We start from the raw sequence: 18,421 nt of genomic DNA, 5'->3' as shown, positions 1-18,421 counted from the left end.
TTCTGCAGCCATTGAGGATAGGGCCCCAGCTAGCAGCAAAAGCAAAGTAATATGGGTTGTGAAGGAATTAAAATTAGAAAAGATTTTTTAAAGAGCTCTATTGTCAAGCATACATCTGCATTGTTTTAAGGCCTCTGTTCTCTCTCTGTAAAACTTCTCAGTGAAATGAATTCTATTTTCTCCATCTACATCTGTCTGTCCCTCCTTCTTCTTGCAATCCTCCAAACTACGTGAGGGATCTACAGAAAAGAATCTCTGACAGTCTGGTATCCCTTGGGGACAGAAAAGAGGCACCAAATACTCCTCTTTTGGGGAGTTACCTGTGTTTTTCTTTATGGAACCCTGTGGGAATTAGAAAAGTTCCTCTTTAAAGTTTCCTTTCCTGTTAAAGAATAAACTTGCTAATAACCCTCTGTTAAGCCCTATCCTCTGTAGGCTGTTAGACATGCCATGCTTACAGGCATGTAGTATATTCTATGTCTTTGTACTTTAACCAAGATATCTGTTCTGGAAGTGCTCACAGGCATGTCCCAGCTTGCAGCCTATGCCCCTTACCTGCTTTAAAAAGTTTTAAATTATTAGCCAATCGGGTTTTAGTTTAGATTGTGAGGTCTGGCTCCAACCAACAGAGATCAGACACAGCAGTAAGGACAACCCCAAATGCATTTCCTTTGTTCATTGTACTCTTGTGGCAAGATGGCTAGCAAGGAAAAGTAAAAGTTGCTTGCTGAGAGATCCTTTGTCTCAGTGCTGTTTTTTCTTTGCAACAGCGAGCATCTGTTTCCAACAAACCCCAAGAGTTGTAAGTAGACAAATTCCTCTCAGGTCTAAAATGCTGCTCTCTTTTGTATTGTGTTACCTGATCTGTTTGGCTTTTGGTGGTCCCAGAGATTACTTTTTACCATGAGAGGACTTGCCTTTGCCATGTGTAATAACTGGAAGTCGCAAGTGATACAATCTTAGAGGTGGTTGATGGCACTTGGCAGAAAATGATTATTACTACAAAGGAATACTCGTTTCTTTGGGCATTTGGATAAGAAAAGTGTGATTTGGGTACCTAGAGACTATAGAAACATGGCCTACTGTGGGATAAGACACCCATCGGGGGTGGGCTGATTGCAGAGTCGGTTGATCGGTGTTGAGTTGCCCACCAGCCTCAGGGGAAGGTCCTTGCAGTGAGGTACGCTGTGGAAGCATTATACTGTCCAATCCTGTGGTGTTTCCCTCTTTGGGGAGATCTAGGATTCAGTGTAAAATGGGATGCTTGGTTTTAAGGGATCTAAAGTTCTGCCTTTTTGCTGTACCTGCTCAAAGGTATAGCCCTAAAAACTGCATGCTTTAAAGGGCTCCACCCTGGGCCTGGTGCAGTGGCTCATGCCTGTAATCTCAGCACTTTGGGAGGCCAAAGTGGGCAGATCACCTGAGGCCAACGTGGTGAAATCCCATCTCTACTAAAAATACAAAAAATTAGCTGTGCATGGTTGCATATGCCTGTAATCCCAGCTACTTGGGAGGCTGAGGTGGGAGAATTGTTTGAACCAGGGAGGTGGAGGTTGCAGTGAGCACAGATGGCACCATTGCTCTCCAGCCTGGGCAAAAGATCAAGACAATGTCTTAAAAATTAATAATACATTTTAAAAAAAGAGTTCCACCCTAAAGCCAATAATTTAATTAAGAAACAAACTGAGTGGAAAAGAAGACACTTTTCCTGGCAATCTTGTTTTCAGATAACAATGGCAGTCTAAGTTCTCTGTTTTGAGATGTAAATTCCTCCCTTGTTTCACCTTAGAGTCATTTCTTTGGAAATGATTGACAGTCTAAAGGGGGGAAAGAAACTTTGAAAACTGGCAAATGAAAAATCTTATAAATCTATAAGATCTGCTTCTGTGTGTCTATATGTCTATATGTTTATATGTGCCATGTGTATGTGATATATCCCTATCAAAATATATAAAATAGCTCTAATTAATTGGCTTAAAGAAAAGTAAGTGCTTCAGTCAAATATTTTATCAGAAAGATAGAAACTAACTCAAATGCCTTTTAGTTTGTATGACTTTAGTAATATTTGATAAAGCTAGTGTCAAGATATTTTTCAGTATTTTAAGAGTTAAAGAAAGAGTTAAAATACTAGTTAATATGGAAAAATATTATCTTCTAGTTTAGAGGCTAAAGTTGGTTTCAAAGTGCAGGAAAAAACTCATACAGGTAAAACTAAGTGGACAGAAACAGAAAGAATAAAAGGGTGGGGAATGAGGAATTTTTGATTCCACAGTGGTCACGTGGTCACCACCCATGGTATGGAGCCCAGCTGTGCTATACTCAGTTGCTAAAGGTAAAAGTTACCAGTGAAACTTAGGAATTTAACTCCTGGGGAGGTGGTTCACTGGATGCGTAAGAAAATGCAAACTAATAAGAAAAAAGTGAAATATTCAACCCCTTAGTAATTATGATCTATAATAGCTAAAATAAAAGTAAATGAGAGTGATAGTTGGGTTTTGAGGCTGAACCAAGATCAGATGTGGGTATGTCTGAGCACTGGTCACCAGCCTCAAAACAACTTGCAGAGGTGAAATTATGCCAGGGTGAACAAAAGTACCTCTGAGACTCTGGTTACCAAGAAGGCAGTCAGTGTGAGGGAAGAGCAAAACCAAGTAACTACTGAAATTGGGGGGTCTAGTGTGAAGGAATTGTGCCATTTTGTAGGTAGGTATCATTAGCTCCTCAGACTTCGGGGGTGGTTTTGCACAGATCTGTCCACCATGGAACAAACAGGAATATCACAATCAATTTGCTAAAACATGGTAGTAAAGGAAAACTCCTAAAAATAGCCGGAGTAAGTTTCTGCTTTTGGAAAGATGGAGCAGATATATTTTCCCTATCCCTCCCACAAAGTACAAGTAAAAACCTAGACATTGTACACAAAATAAACATAAGAAAATTCCAAGAAGTTGAGAGAAAGAGACAAACTGGAGAGTAATCTCAGGACCCAAGGAACAACATCATGGTGAGCTCTCTGAGTTCTGGTCTCACATATTCCAGATTAGGTGCTGGAGAAGGCAGCAACCCAGAAATCTCAAAAGATACAGAAAACAAAACTCCCATGAAAGCCTGTTCTCTATAACCAAAGAACCAAGATAGAGGCAGCCTAGCAAGACAAAAAATTTATAGATAATAACTGCTCCACTCCAGTCAAACATTACAAAATAAACTGCAAGTTCCCTCACCCATGCCACCACAGGCCATGTAGAGAGCATGAACTTCCACCCTCCAAAGCGCCTCAACCACCCAAGAATAACAGAATGCACGATGTTTTCAAGGACCCACAAAACATATGCCAATATAAACCATATTCTGGGCTATGAAACAACCTCAGCAAACTTAGGAGAGTTGAGATCATAGAGTGTTCTCTGACAATAATTAAATCAAACCAGATATCTATGATAAAAAGTAACAGGAAAACCTCAAAACACTTGAAAAATAAACAACATACTTATAAGTAATCCATAGATTGAAGAAGAAATCTAAGGGGACATTAAAAATAAACATTAAATTGGATAAAAATGAAAACACAACATAAACTTTGTGGGATACAGCCAAAGCAGTGCTGAGAGGGAAATTTATAGCACTAAAATACAGGCATTAGCTGTGAGAAAAAGCCTCAAGTCAATACTCTAAGACAGGCATCCCCCAACTTTTTACACAGGGGGCCAGTTCACTGTCCCTCAGACCATTGGAGGGCCACCACATACTGTGCTCCTCTCACTGACCACCAATGAAAGAGGTGCCCCTTCCTGAAGTGCGGCGGGGGGCCAGATAAATGGCCACAGGGGGCCCCATGCAGCACGCGGGGCCGTAGTTTGGGGATGCCTGGTTTAAGATCTCACCCAAAGAACCTAGAAAGAAAGAACAAAAGCAAATTAAGCCCAAAGTAAAAAGAAGGAAGAAAGCAATAGATGTAAGAGAAAAAAATCTGTGAAACTGAAAACAGAAAAACAATAGAGAAAATGAATGCAACAAAAAGCTATTTATTAAAAAGATTAACAAAATTGATAAAACTCTAGCAAGACTGACAAAGGAAAAAAGAGAAAGACACAAATTAACAATATCATAAGTAAAACAAAAAATATCACTAAAGACTGCAGATGTCAAAAGGATAAAATAGAAATATTATATTACAACTCCACGGTAAATTTAACAACTTAGAAAAAATGCACTACTTCCTCAAAAAAAAAAAAATACAACTGATCAAATATAAAACATATGATTTAAATACTTCTATAACTATTAAGAAAATTGAATATATAACTTTAAACTCCCAAAAAATAAATCGCAGGTTCAGATGCTTTCACCGGTAAATTCTATCCACTATTTAAAGAAGAATTAATGGCAATTTGATACAATCAGTTGCAGAAAGTAGAATACAAAAGGACACTTCCCAATTTATTTCAAGAAGCTAGTTTTACTTCAATGCCAAAACTAGACAAATACATAATAATTTTTTAAAAACAGAAAAAAACTATTTTGTGTCCATATTTATGAAAAATACTTGTTTCTCACAAAACACATGATAGTTTTCTTTCTCTGTTATAATGACAAATACTTGTTTCTCATGAATATAGACACAAAAATTCTTAACAAAATATTAGAAAATAGAATTTAGCAAAATATTATTTAAAATGAGTTATACACTATGACCAGGTGGTATATTCCAGGCATGCAAGACTGATTTAATATTTGAAAATCAACTAAGCTAAAGAAAAAAAAATCACATGATCATGTAAATCCATACAGAAAAAGAATTTGACAAAATTTAATACCCATTTATGGTTAAAGTTATCAGCAAACTAGGAAGAGAGACCAAGTTCCTCAATTTGATAAAGAGCATCTAAAAAACACTACAGCTGACATTATTATTAATGGTGAAAGACTGAATGCTTTTTCTCTAATATGTAAAACAAAGCAAAGATGTCTGCTCTTACTGAACCTAGTGCTGGAAGTTCTGGGAAATGAGACAAGACAAAAAGTAAAATTTATAATTCTCAGAAAGGAAGAAATAAAACTGTCACTCTTTTCACATGGAATAATTATTTATGTAGAAAATCCCAAGAAATCTACAAAACAAAAACTCCTAAAACTCGTAAATTCAGCAAGGTCACAGGATACAATTTAAATATACAAAAATCCATTATATTTCTATATACTAGCAATGAACATATAGATACCAACTATAAATCTATTTACAATCACTAAAAATGCACACACACACACACACACACACACACATAAATACATACATATTTGGATATACATGTACAGGGAAAAAAAGTTGATGAAAGAAATCAAAGATCTAAATAAGTGGAGAGTCATGCTGTGTTCATGAATTGGAAGACTCCAAATAGTAAAGATATTGATTCTTCCCCAAACTGATAAACTGGTTTAATGCAATTCCTTAGCAAAATCTTTCATAGGTATAGACAAGATTTTTGTAAAGTTTACATAAAAAGGAACTAGAATAGTTATAACACTTTGGGAGAAAAAACAAAGTGGTAGGAATTATTCTGCCCAATTTCAATAGTTAGTATGAAACTACAGCTGTTATTATATAATAAAGGCTGAGAAATTGACACATAAATGAATAAAAAAAGAAGAACTCAAAATAGACTATACAATATGGCCAACTGATTTTTAGCAAAAGTTCAAAAGCAAATCGATGAAGAAAAGATAGCCTTTTCAGCTAATGATGCTTGAAAAAATTATACTTATATAAGCAAATATAAATAAAAGAATCTCCTCTATTTGGAAAATCTCAGGAAACAATGCAAACTGTGAGAAAAGATTCTAACTATATCACCAATGTATGGAGCAACCTCACTAAAGGGTCTGGGGAGGAGCTGACCTAAATAAATTCGGAAATGGGTAGCATTGATAAGACTAAATGCAAACTAAGTGATACATAAACAGTATACTCTAATTCATAAAGTTGTTTCCCACAAGGGTATAAGTTAACAATTCTGATACTGCTATACATGGATATTGGAATTGAACAATTAAGTAAATAAATGATGGATGATGACAGCCAGTGTTTGGTTGTTGTTGTGAAGAGTTTACAAATAAGCAAGGGGAGAAGGCTAGAACCATTCATGCTGTCAAAAACTAGAGTTGGAGACATCATTATGTTTAGCTCAATATAGATATAGATGACTACATAATACAATATTTATGGATAAGCACATATTGGTGGAGTAGTATACACATGTACTTCCTCGCTCTGTCAGCTGAGAAGACAAAAAAGCAATGACATACCAGCAGAAACAAGCACAGCTTAGTGCCCAAATCTTGGTTTTAATACTATTCTCCAATTAAAAAACCAGAGATCCTTGGAGAAATGAATGATTCTAGAACTGGAGCAGGAAATACAGAAGGTGAAGCTGAATCATCTTGCAGTGCCAGAACTATATAAGTTTATAAACAAAACATTATCCACAAAATAAAAAAACAAAACAAAAAATTAACCACATTGATGAGCATGTACCAAAGAGGTACAGGAGCCAACTGAAAGCACTCCCACTGGCCAAAGCGGGAACATTTTGGGCAAAAAAATAAATTTTAAAAGTATTGGGTTTTAAAGACGGTGAATTCAAAGACCACAGATGGATAAATTTATAACGAAGGGAGGAAAGCGGCCAAAAAAAGGCTGAGAATGCCCAAGATCAGAGCGCCTCTCCCTCAGCGGGGGATCGCAGTTCCTCATCAGCAACGGAGCAGGACTTGATGGAGAACGAGTGTGTTCCAATTACAGAAGCAGGCTTCAAAATGTGGATAATGAGAAACTTCTGTGAATTAAAAGAACTTGTTTTAACCCAATCTAAAGCAACTAAGAACTTTGAAAAAAGATTGACGAAATGTTAACAAGAATACACAATTTAGAGAGGAATATAAGTGAATTGATGGAGCTGAAAAACACAATACGAGAACTTCGTGAAGTATGCACAAGTTTTAACAGCCGAATTGATCAAGCAGAAGAAAGGATATCAGAGGTCGAAGACCAACTCAATAAAATAAAACAAGAAGACGAGATTAGAGAAAAAAGGATACAAAGGAACGAGCAAAGTCTCCAAGAAATATGGGACTATGTGAAAAGACCTAATCTACGCTTGATAGGTGTACCTGAATGTGACGAAGAGAATGAATCCAAGCTGGAAAATACGCTTCAGGACATTATTCAGGAAAATTTTCCCAGCCTAGTAAGGCAGGATAATATTCAACTCCAGGTAATACAGAGAACACCACAGAGATATTCCTCAAGAAGAGCAACTCCAAGGCACATAATCGTCAGATTCACCAGGGTTGAAATGAAGGAGAAAATACTAAGGGCAGCCAGAGAGAAAGGTCAGGTTACCCACAAAGGGAAGCCTATCAGACTTACAGCAGATCTCTCAGCAGAAACCCTACAAGCCAGAAGAGAGTGGGGACCAATATTCAACATCCTTAAAGAAAAGAACTTTCAACCCAGAATTTCACATCCAGCCAAACTAAGCTTCACATGTGAAGGAAAAATAAAGTTTTTTGTGAATAAGCAAGCACTCAGAGATTTCATCACCACCAGGCCTGCTTTACAAGAGCTTCTGAAAGAACCACTACACATATGAAAGGAACAAACAGTATCAGCCTTTCTAAAAAAATTATCAAAAAGAGCATCAATATAATGAAGAATTTACATCAACTAATGGACAAAATAGCCAGCTAATGGCAGTATTAAACTCACATATATTATTATTAATTCTAAATTTAAATTGACTAAATCCCCCAATCCAAAGACAGGCAATTTGAATAAAAAACTAAAACCCATCAGTATGCTGCATCCAGATCCATCTCACATTCGAGGATACACAAAGACTCCAAACAAGGGATGGAGAAAGATTTACCAACCAAACAGAGAGCTAAAATAAATAAATAAAAAGCAGAAGTTACAATTAAGCAACAAAGATCAAAAGAAGCAAAGAAGGACATTATCTAATGATAAAAGGATCAATGCAACAACAAGAAGAGCTAAAGATCCTAAATATATACGCACCCAATACAGGAATACGCAGACATACAAGACTTATAAAGAGACTTAGACTCCCACATAATAATAGTGGGAGACTTCAACATTAATATTAGACAGATCAATGAGACAGAAAATTAACAACGATATTCAGGACTTGAACTCAGATCTGGAACAAGTAAATGTAATTAACATTTATAGAACTCTGCACTTTAAATATACAAAATATACACTCTTATCAGTACCACATCCTATCAACTTAGAAGTTTAAAAGAAATCTTGGTTGGCTCCTTGTTTGCTATTCTCTTCCCTCATTTTCTTTCATGTCTCCATTATTAAGGACAATTATAGGCATACCCATATTTAGACTGCATTCTAGCCCGGGCAATAAAGCAATACCCCCATCCTCTCTCCTTCTTCCTCTTTCTCTTTCTTCCTCTTCTTTATTCTTTTTTTAAAAAAAAAAAAAGTATTGGGTTATAAACTAAAGTATAAAATAAATATCCATGAACACATTGATATAAATCAATGATTGAATAAATACACAAATGGAGAAGAACAAACAAATCTTTCATCTAGAAGAATTCCAAATAATTCATGTAGCTACTTTATCCCCAAAGAGCAAGAGCATAACTCCCCTCTTGATGAGTGTGAACTACACAACACTGACTTTGGAAGGAAGTCTCTTGCTTCCAAATATTTAAGTATGGAAAAGAGGAGAAGGAGTAACATTATAGTAGAGAAACTTGACAAACACTACTGCAGCTCAGTGATCAACGTCAGTGTCAGTGATCATAAATCTCATCGACAGTATGTGGCCTTGATGTGACGTGATAGGATTAGAAAATGGACAAAAGACAGGAAGAAATATTTCATCAGAGGATATGCAGATATCAAATAAGGACATGAAAAGATATTCAACATCATTTATCATTAGGGAAATTCAAACTGAAACCACAGTGAGCTATCATTTTACCCCTGTGAGAATGGCCGAGATAAAAAATAGTGACAACAGCAAATGCTGGCAAGGATGTAGAGAAACTGAATCACTCATACATTGTTGGTAGGAATAAAAAATGCATAAGCCACCCTGGAAACACTCCGGCTATTCTGGTAAAACTAAGCATGCAACTACCATATGATCCAGCAATTTAATTTCTGGGTAATTATCCCAGAAAAATGAACATTTATGTTCACATATAAACCTATATATGATAGTTCATACCATCTTTTTAAATAATAGCTCAAAACTGAAAACAATCCAGATTCCTTTCAACAGGGGACTGGTTAAACAAACTCTGGGCCATCCACACTTTGGAATACGGCTCAGCAATAAAAAGGAAGAAACTATTGACCCAAAATAACCTGGATGAATCTCCAAAGAATCATGCTGAGTGAAAAAAGAATCAGTCTCAAAAGACTGCACACTAAATGATTCCATTTATTCGATATTCTTGAAATTACAAAATTATAAAAATAATATAATGAAATAAAAAAAATTTCATAACCAGTATCCTGGTTATGAAATTGTACTGCAGTTTTACAATATATGTTATCATTGGAGGAAACTGGGTGAAGGCTACACTGGATCTCTCACCATTATTACTTGCAACTGCAGGTAAAGATTCAATAACCTCAAAATTAAAATTCTGAAAAACTAGCCAGAGAAAAATAGGCCCATATATAATCAACTGTTTTCTAACAAATGTGGCAATGAAATCCAATGGGGAAAAGATCGTATTTTCAATAAGATGCTAGACTAACTGGACATTTACATGGGAAAAATATTTTCCATCCTTAAGTCACACCATACACAAAAATTAACTCAAAACAGCCCCTATACCTAAACTTGAAAGCAAACCTATTTTAAAAACATTTTAGAAGAAAACATTGGATAAAATTTCATCATCTTAAAGTAGATAAAGATTTTTTACGATACCAGAAAAGCACAAACCATAATAGAAAAAAAAATCGTAAATTAGACATTACCAAAATTGAAAACTTTACTCCAAAAACATACCATTAAAAAATGCATGGATGATCCAAATGCGTATCAGACAAAGAACTTGTATCCAAAATATATAAAGAACTCTTCAAAATCAATAGTATGGCAAACAACCAATTTTTTTTAAATAGGCAAATTATTTGAAAAGACAATTCACAAGTAAAGATACATTAAGAACAAATAACCACATGAAAGATGCTCAGCATCAAAGAAATTCAAATGAAAATGTCAATGAAATTAAAGCACTGATGGCATATTACATAAAAATGAACTGGGAATTGTAATATTCTATTGTGAACTGAAAGACAAATATCAAAAAATAGTTGAGTTAAAAGACAGAGAGAGGGCCCAGCATGGGGGCTCACACCTATAATCCTAGCACTTTGGAAGGCCAAGGAGGGCAAATCATGAGGTCAGGAGATCGAGTCCATCCTGGTCAACAGGGTGAAACCTCCTCTCTACCAAAAGTACAAAAAGTAGCTGAGCATAGTGGCACATGCCTGTAACCCCAGCTACTCGGGAGGCTGAGGCGGGAGAATTGCTTGAACCAGGGAGTTGAAGGTTGTGGTGAGCCGAGATGGCTCCACTGCACTCCAGCCTGGAAACAGATCAAGACTCCCTCTCAAAAAATAAATAAATAAATAAAAATAAAAATAAAAATAAAACAGAGCGAGAAAGAGATATAGTAGCGACATTTCCTTTCCACCTTTAATAATGCACAAGGATTTCCTGCTCTAGTGAGAAAGGCATGTGTCACTTGTGTACTTGTGTCCCAGCTGTTCAAATGACAATGTCAATGGGCTTGGAATAACCTTTGGCTTCTCTGTTGAAGTATAGTAACCTCATGTCCAGTCTATGGTTTCAGGTAAAAAAATAAAGCAGGTTCTGGAGAATTCATGTTACATCAGAGCATCCTTTCCTTCCATCCACTGGTCCTCAGCCAGATAATTCCAAAGGGGCAGAATTGCAAAACTTTGGAGACAAGAGTGGGCACAAAGTAGGACAGTAACTGAGGGGTGCACAGGACCTAGGCCAGGATGGTGAGTGTTATGGAAAGAGCTGTGTAGAAGGAATGTAATGCTTGAAGAGCAGGGAGGCTCTCTGTTCAGTTGACTGGATGAAGAGTATTTTCAACCAGAAGCCTAAGTTCAGCAAGAGAGGACAGAGTCCCCCATGTACCACACTCTAGACTTTACATGAAGGCCTAAGAAAGCCAGTCCAATGTGGTAAATATGATATTGGTCTGAGTATCTAATAATATAGCAATGATTTGCCCATTTCACTCACTCAGTCAAGCAGAGAGCTCATGAACACTCAGTAGGTGGCCAAGTGTAACTTCTGCTAAACCTCAGATACAACGAAAGGGTATTTTATTCTAAGGTAGCTCGACCTCAAGAGCAGAAGCACCATACTCTTTTTATGGAAGCAGTTATATCAGCCTCTCCTGTGGAATACTAGTTCTCAGGATACAATAGGTTCCCTTTAAGAAAAGAAAAAAAAAAGGTTTTATGATCAAATAGATTTGAAAGATAAAAACAAACGTGATTCTTCACTGTAAGCCCTCTGAGAACCTCCAGTACACAGACATCCTCTATGAATCTTCACGTGGCATGTATCATGTCCCACATTTGTTTGGCCACAGAAAACCTTTTTCTATGGAGCATCTTCTGGGACCAGTTTTCTGTTAAATACATTAATAGCACAATCCCACAATGACTTTAGGAACTATTTTATGGTCCTCTGTAGGCTGAAAGCCTACCCAGGCTGAATAGAATAGACAATTTGTTTTCAAAAAACAGTTAGAGTGATGTTTGAACCTACTTCAGTGAGTCCCACTGCCCCCTGAGATCTGGGTGAATCCCATGAAAAAAATGCCTGTGGTGAGCTTGCTGCTGGGGTATACATGGGTGTGGTGGGGTTACAAGTAAGGAGGTGAGCAGAGTGGGGCTGAGAGGCAAGAGACGGAGGGAAAGGACGTAACTGAGAAGAGCCTGACATGGTATGTTCAGGTGGACAGCAGGCAGAGGGGCCCAGGACCAGGCTACAAAGGCTGGACGGGGCCAGACCACTCAAGTCTTAAAGATTATGTTAAGGAGGCCAGACACGGTGGCTCATGCCTATAATCCCAGCACTTTGGGAGGCCGAGGTGGGTGGACCACCTGAGTTCAGGAGTTCAAGACCATCTTGGCCAACATGGTGAAACCCTATCTCTACAAAAATACAAAAATTAGCTGGGCATGATGGCGGGTGCCTATAATCCCAGCTGCTTGGGAGGCTGAGGCGGAAGAATCACTTGAACCCTGGAGTTGGAGGTTGCAGTGAGCTGAGATCTTGCCACTGCACTCCAGCCTAGGTGACCGGGTGAGATTCCATCTCAAAAAACAAACAAACAAACAAGATTATGTTAAGAACTTTCACCTTTTTCTTAAGGACAATAAAACACCAATGGGTGATTTTAGGTAAAGAGTGATAAGATTAAATGATCATGTATAAGATCTCTGCAGTATGAAAAATGGATTAGGAGTCAGGGGAAATAGGTGTGAGGAGACCACATAAGAGGGCTTGCACTGGTGCAGGTGGAGAAGGTAAAGGCAGCATGGCGCCGACTCTGCAAAGAAGTGAAAAGATGTAAGAGGTTTTTAGGAGTCCTTGGCAGTTGGATGGAGGTAAAAGGGAAAAAGAGGAAGGTGTATTATTCTTTTCTCTGTTCTCACACTGCTGTGAAGATACTACCCAAGACTGGGTAATTTACAAAGGAAACAGGCTTAATGGACTCACAGTTCCACATGGCTGGGAAGGCCTTAGAAAACTTACAATCATGGTAGAAGGCACTTCTTCACAGAGCGGCAGGAGAGAGAAATGCCAGGTACTTTATAAAACCATAGACCTCACGAGAACTCACTAACCATCAGGAGGACAGCATGAAGGAAACTGCCCCTGTGATCCAATTACCCCCACCTGGTCTCTCCTTTGACATGTGGGGATTATGGGGATTAAAATTCAAGATGAGATTTGGGTGGGGACACAAAGCCTAACCATATCAGAGAGTATCAAAATTGTTACCCAGTTTCTGGCCAGAACGACTGGGAGTGATAGTAATACCATTTGATGAGCTAGCAGATATTCAAAGAAGGAAAGGAGAAGAAGAGCTGAGTTTGGGGTGCCTTTGAGATATTCAGGAGTGTATGCAGAGTATATAGTTGGAGATTTGCTAAATATTCTGGAGAAAACATGATGTTTTCTTATAAAATATTGGAATAAATTTCAAATGCATTAGAGGCTTAAATGTGTAAAAGTAATTCATATATGATTAGAATAACAGGAAAATATTTCTAAAATCTTGATATATAGAATCTTTCTAGCATGAAACAAGAAAAGAAATCAAAACCTCAATATTTAATTACATAGGCTAAAATGCAATATATGGAAAACAAGATACTTTGTCCACATTTCAAAGGCAAATGACAGTGGAAAATATGTGTAACCTATGTCAGATAAAATGTTATCTACTTAAAATAAACAGCTATTTCATATCAAGAAGAGTAAAGGTTAGCATGAATGGTCTGGTAGAAAATCAGACAAAAAATATGAATAGAGAGTTTATAAAGGAAGAAACATAATTAACCAGAAACATATTTAAGAAGTGTTTGATCTTACTGTAAGTCAAAGATCTACAAATTTAAGCAACACTAAAATGGTATTTTTGACCATTAGAATGACAGTTCTCAGTATTGTGTCAAGACAAGGAAATAAATGCTCCTGTGCACTTTTGGTAGGAGTAAATACTGGTACAATGTTTTTTTTTTTTCTCCTCTTGGAGAGTAATCTCGAAATAAGTGTGTATTCTCCTGGACCCTGGGATTCTATTTCTGTAAAATTACACTAAAAATAAGTACACAAAGATGTATATACAGGAAGATCCCTTGTAATGTTGTTTATAATGGGGAAAAGTTCTCAACTGCCCAAAAGTTGAATTGTGGATGGAACTTTTAAAAAATCACAATATTTCACATACTGGACTACAGGGCAGCCAGTAAAAATGATAAAACAGAAGCTATTCTTGATGTAAAAACACATTAATGATATATGTATATTTTTAAGTGAAAAGTAAATTATAAAATAGTATGAGGTGTATGATTCCTTTTATATTCAAACATATATGCATATACACTATATCACACACACAGAGACCTTCAGGAAAATCTCTGGATATCAGAATGTATCAAAATCTTAATAATAGTTATCACCTAGCAGAATGGTTTTCAGTAGTGGGATTTTTTTTCCATAGTACTAAATTTTCTAATTTTTCTTCCATGCTTTTTATTACTCATGGGATAAGAATATCTGGGAAAAAAACCCAGGATGCTTCCCTAATATTATTTTTGCTTTCACTGGTGAGTATATATGTCTGCGTGTGTTTATAAGCAAAACAAAGCCATCTGCGAATCATTTTTGGAATAAGCCCACTTCTCAGTCCCAAGAAAAGCCAAAAGGAAAACACAGGTTTTGACACAGATAAATAGAAGGATAATCAGAAGTTGCTTTTCCCACATCTTGGCTTTTGTCACCTTTTCCAGGAGCACAAATGAGGCTCCCCTGGGACGGCTGAGAGACCCAGGCTTTGTGAAATTCTCCAGGGCTTGGGAGGTAGCCACAGTGGCTTAGCAGGGGAGAGGTGAATGCAGCAAGGTGCTCTTTAGCCAGTAGTAACACATTTTTTTTTTTTTTTTTTGGCTTCAGAGCCGACCTTCCTCTGTGGGCACCTGATATGTCATCCTCTTCCAATTTGCAATCCAGAGTGGCCCTTAAGCTTTTTTTGTTGGTTGAGGAAAACTCTGAAAACATAGACTTTGTCATACTCTCTACATTTCAAGATCCCTGGGCTCTGTCGGAAAAGCAGGGCATGTAACATTTTCTTTTGAGAATCTGATGAACATTTGAGAAGCTACCCTGAGCACATACACATACATACCACATTTCACATCTGTTTTTGGAGATTCACAAAATTCCTGAAGCTCATAAGGGGGTGATTTTGAAGAAGGACCCCAAGTTATGCTGGAACCCCCAATCTAGAAGTGGCTTCTCCTGCTCGGTGTTCAGTGACCACCAAGGTTTCTGGAGAAGCCAGTCCTACCCGCTGACAATCTCGCCTCCTGTCCCACTCTCCACTGACACTTTTATGTCTTGCAATAAAAAGAAATAGGGCAGCTGAAAGCAGCTTCTACAGAAGACACACCCCTTCCTTCTTTTCGTCTTCTAACTTTCATTAACCCTTTACTTTTTTCAAGTGTTCATGTAATGGCTCACTTCTAACTTTCATGGTCCTAGCCTGAGAAGCGTACAGTAATGACAGCCTTTGTAAGGCTAGGCACCAAACGACCATCTCAGAAAAGCTCAATTTAATGTCAACACACGATGGGCTGTTTTAAAATAGATTTTCATCCAAGCCATGCCTCCTTACATTTTATAATGGTGTTCATATCTCACAATATTTTATTCATGATGGATTTGTGTGTGTGTGTGTGTGTGTGTGTGTGTGTGTGTGTGTGTGTGTAACAGATGCAATATCAGGGACTTTGGGGTAAACTTGAAAACTCAGTCCATGGAATCACTTGCCTGTAAACCCGGGTGCACAGATGCACGTGCCATTCAGGCCGTCATTGTCACAGGTGGCTCCGTTCAGACAGCTGATGTTAGCGCAGGGATCCTTGTACAACTCACAGTGTGTTCCTGCGGAGAAACAAGCAAAACAGGATGACTCATCCAGGACTCTAGCTCCCATGGCCTCTGAAAGCAAAGACGGAGTAGTCTGGAACAGTGCAAGGGAGATTCCAAGCGTGGGTGTGTGTGGGTGAGTGTATACACACATGCCCACTCATGACTTTAGATTGTTGTAAAAACATGCCTTATGAGAAAGTAACACATTTGGTCACTGTCCATAGATCCCACCATAGTCTTTTATCTGCACTTTCTCTGCCTACGTGTCCTAAAGCCTGGGTGATAGAAAGTTAAAAGCCTGAAAGATAATCAATAGTAAATGCTTTCTAAGTCTCCAAAAGAAACAGAAAATATCTAGATAACCTTGATAAAACATAATATCAGCAACCCGAAAGTGGAGATTTGGAATCAGATATTTAAGTGAGTCTCAGTTCTACCTTAAGGAACTACAGGTGACAGGGGAAGCTGAGTGATACTTAGACTCGGTGATACTTAGACTTAATTCGCAGAGACATCACTCCGTGCTTTGCGTCTAATTTATTTCTCACAACAGCACTATCCTTATTTCCCCATATTACAGATGAGGAAATGGAGGAAAAAGTCCAAGATGACAAGGCTATGGGGAAAAAAAAGCTAGGATCTGAACCTGCCCCTAATCCCACCCCAGAGTCTGTGTTTGCTAAGTGGGCTGTTGAGAGTGAACCCGAACTGACTGCAGCAATATACAAAACTATAGAGCTCAGCACTCATTTAACAAAGAAGAGGCATTTAAAAAAAAAATCTGCAGAGTAAAAACATAAAGTTTCTCATTTACGTTTCTTTTTTAAAGACTGTGAGTGCATGTATGTATGTAAATGCCTGAAGTGGAACTGGATTACTTCCAGGAGACTTGATTACTTTTATTTTCACATCTGTGTATTTCTACATTATTTGTACCTTTTTTTTTTGAACAAACATATGCTCTTCTATAATTTTATTAAAAACTAAAAATCTAATGCTATTTGAAAGGTAGTATATCTCCTGGTGTTACACTGAATGCCAAGATGGATGAATAGATTGGCGTCTCTCTCTCCTCCTCCTCATCCTCTCCCTTCTCCCTCTCTCCCTACCCCTATTCCCCACCCTTTGGAGAGAAAAATAAATTACATTCTATCTTGCCTAAGAATGCACATAATGATATGTCCACACTTCCCAACAGCCTTGAGAAAAATATGCATAAAGCAAATAGTAACTGAATGGTATTTACTTAATTTTCTCTGCACTTCATTACTTAGCTCATGTTGTGCGAGGGACCACCACACCCAATGACTCATCCCTAGGCACTGAAATCATCCTTGCTGGGCTATTCCCTTATTTCTTTCTCAATGCCTTAAGAAGTAGGGCTCAGGAAGCAGGAAAGGAAGTAAGAGAAAAGAGAAATGTAACTTTCTATCTATATTCACACTAATGACTTATTTGAGCCAGATAAAGCTCAAATTGTAGAATAAAGGACCTGTAATTGAGCCAGATAAAGCTCAAATTGTAGAATCAATGACCTTTAATTCTTTTTTATCCTTTGCCCCTCCTGGCCAAGCCATCAACAATATTCTGCCGGGTATTTTTCTGAAGCGTCTTTCAAATCTTTGCCTTTTTTTTCCTTTCTGAGACCACTGCTGTCATCCCACTGCCTCATGCCTGGTGAGATACAGCCTCCCAAAGACATGTCTTATTTTCCTCAGTCTCTAGCAACTTGAACGAGCCTCCTTGACTTTCTTCATCCCTAACCCAGGACGCATGGTAATACAAAAGATCAAAATAATGTTAAGATTAGCATCAATCTGGTCATTCGTCTTCATCTGGGTGTGTAAGGCCTCTTCTCCCTGGAGTCTCTATTTTTACTTCCCTACTGATTCACAAGTAGCCTGGGCTCAGTCGAAAGAATAAAAAGGAGAAGAGCCTTTTCTGCTTCAAAATGTTTATCACAACCCAAAGACTCACATATTTACAAGTTCCCCTTGGGCTGATCAATGAAAGCCAAGTGACATAAAAAAGACTTTTGGTTGAATGGGAAATGCAGCCATTACCAAAGTTCAGAGGTGCCCAAAGCCTAGAAAACGTTTCCATTAGACCTGAAGTCAAAGAAATCAAATGATCGTCACTGGGTCTCTAGTAATACGTTAACATCACTAATATATTAGCACACAAACTATCACATTTTAAAAACAACACTGAAAAGCAAATTCTAGGCCAAGTATTTAAGCATCTTATTTTTTATTTAAAGTCTTCAACAAAACAGACTTAATGAAAACACCCAAGATAACAAGCAATTTCAATCTTTTGGGTGTTTGGGTTTTTGTTTGGATGGATGGCTCTTTTTTGTAGGGTGGGGAGACTACAATTTTTTCCCTGGTTAATTCTCTTTTTCAAATGGCAAGACATTCGGTCCCTTGAGCATCTATTGAGATGTTTCTGGCAGCAAGACTGGACAAAAGCTAATCTTCACAGAAACTTGATTACTGAGAAGCAAGATGGTGTTAAAAGTCCCTGGAGAGCACTTTGGTGACTCACATTTCTATACTGTAAGCCTTGCTAATCCCTATATAAAATATATTTGTCATATTGCTCAGCTTGTCATTAGAGCTGAACAACTCTGAGCTAAAAACTTTAAATAC

General features: G+C 37.6%; 1 protein-coding gene and 1 long non-coding RNA gene across 3 annotated transcripts in view; one reads left to right on the top strand and one right to left on the bottom strand.

The window, feature by feature from the left end:
- Nucleotides 1-18,421, bottom strand: part of DNER (delta/notch like EGF repeat containing) — a 376,416-nt gene that overhangs the window by 29,976 nt on the left and 328,019 nt on the right. For both annotated transcript variants that reach the window (XM_039470096.2, XM_039470097.2), the window contains one exon: nucleotides 15,669-15,782. In XM_039470096.2, coding sequence (XP_039326030.1) covers nucleotides 15,669-15,782 — 114 coding nt within the window. The remainder of the gene's footprint in view (nucleotides 1-15,668; nucleotides 15,783-18,421) is intronic.
- Nucleotides 1-18,421, top strand: part of LOC141584531 (uncharacterized) — a 274,056-nt gene that overhangs the window by 70,654 nt on the left and 184,981 nt on the right. The gene's annotated exons all lie outside the window — the stretch shown is intronic.

The sequence above is a fragment of the Saimiri boliviensis genome, chromosome 5, assembly GCF_048565385.1.
Source record: "Saimiri boliviensis isolate mSaiBol1 chromosome 5, mSaiBol1.pri, whole genome shotgun sequence".
Classification (NCBI taxonomy): Eukaryota; Metazoa; Chordata; class Mammalia; order Primates; family Cebidae; genus Saimiri; species Saimiri boliviensis.
The sequence above is the reverse complement of the archived record's forward strand: the minus strand, read 5'-3'. Positions and strand labels throughout refer to the sequence as shown.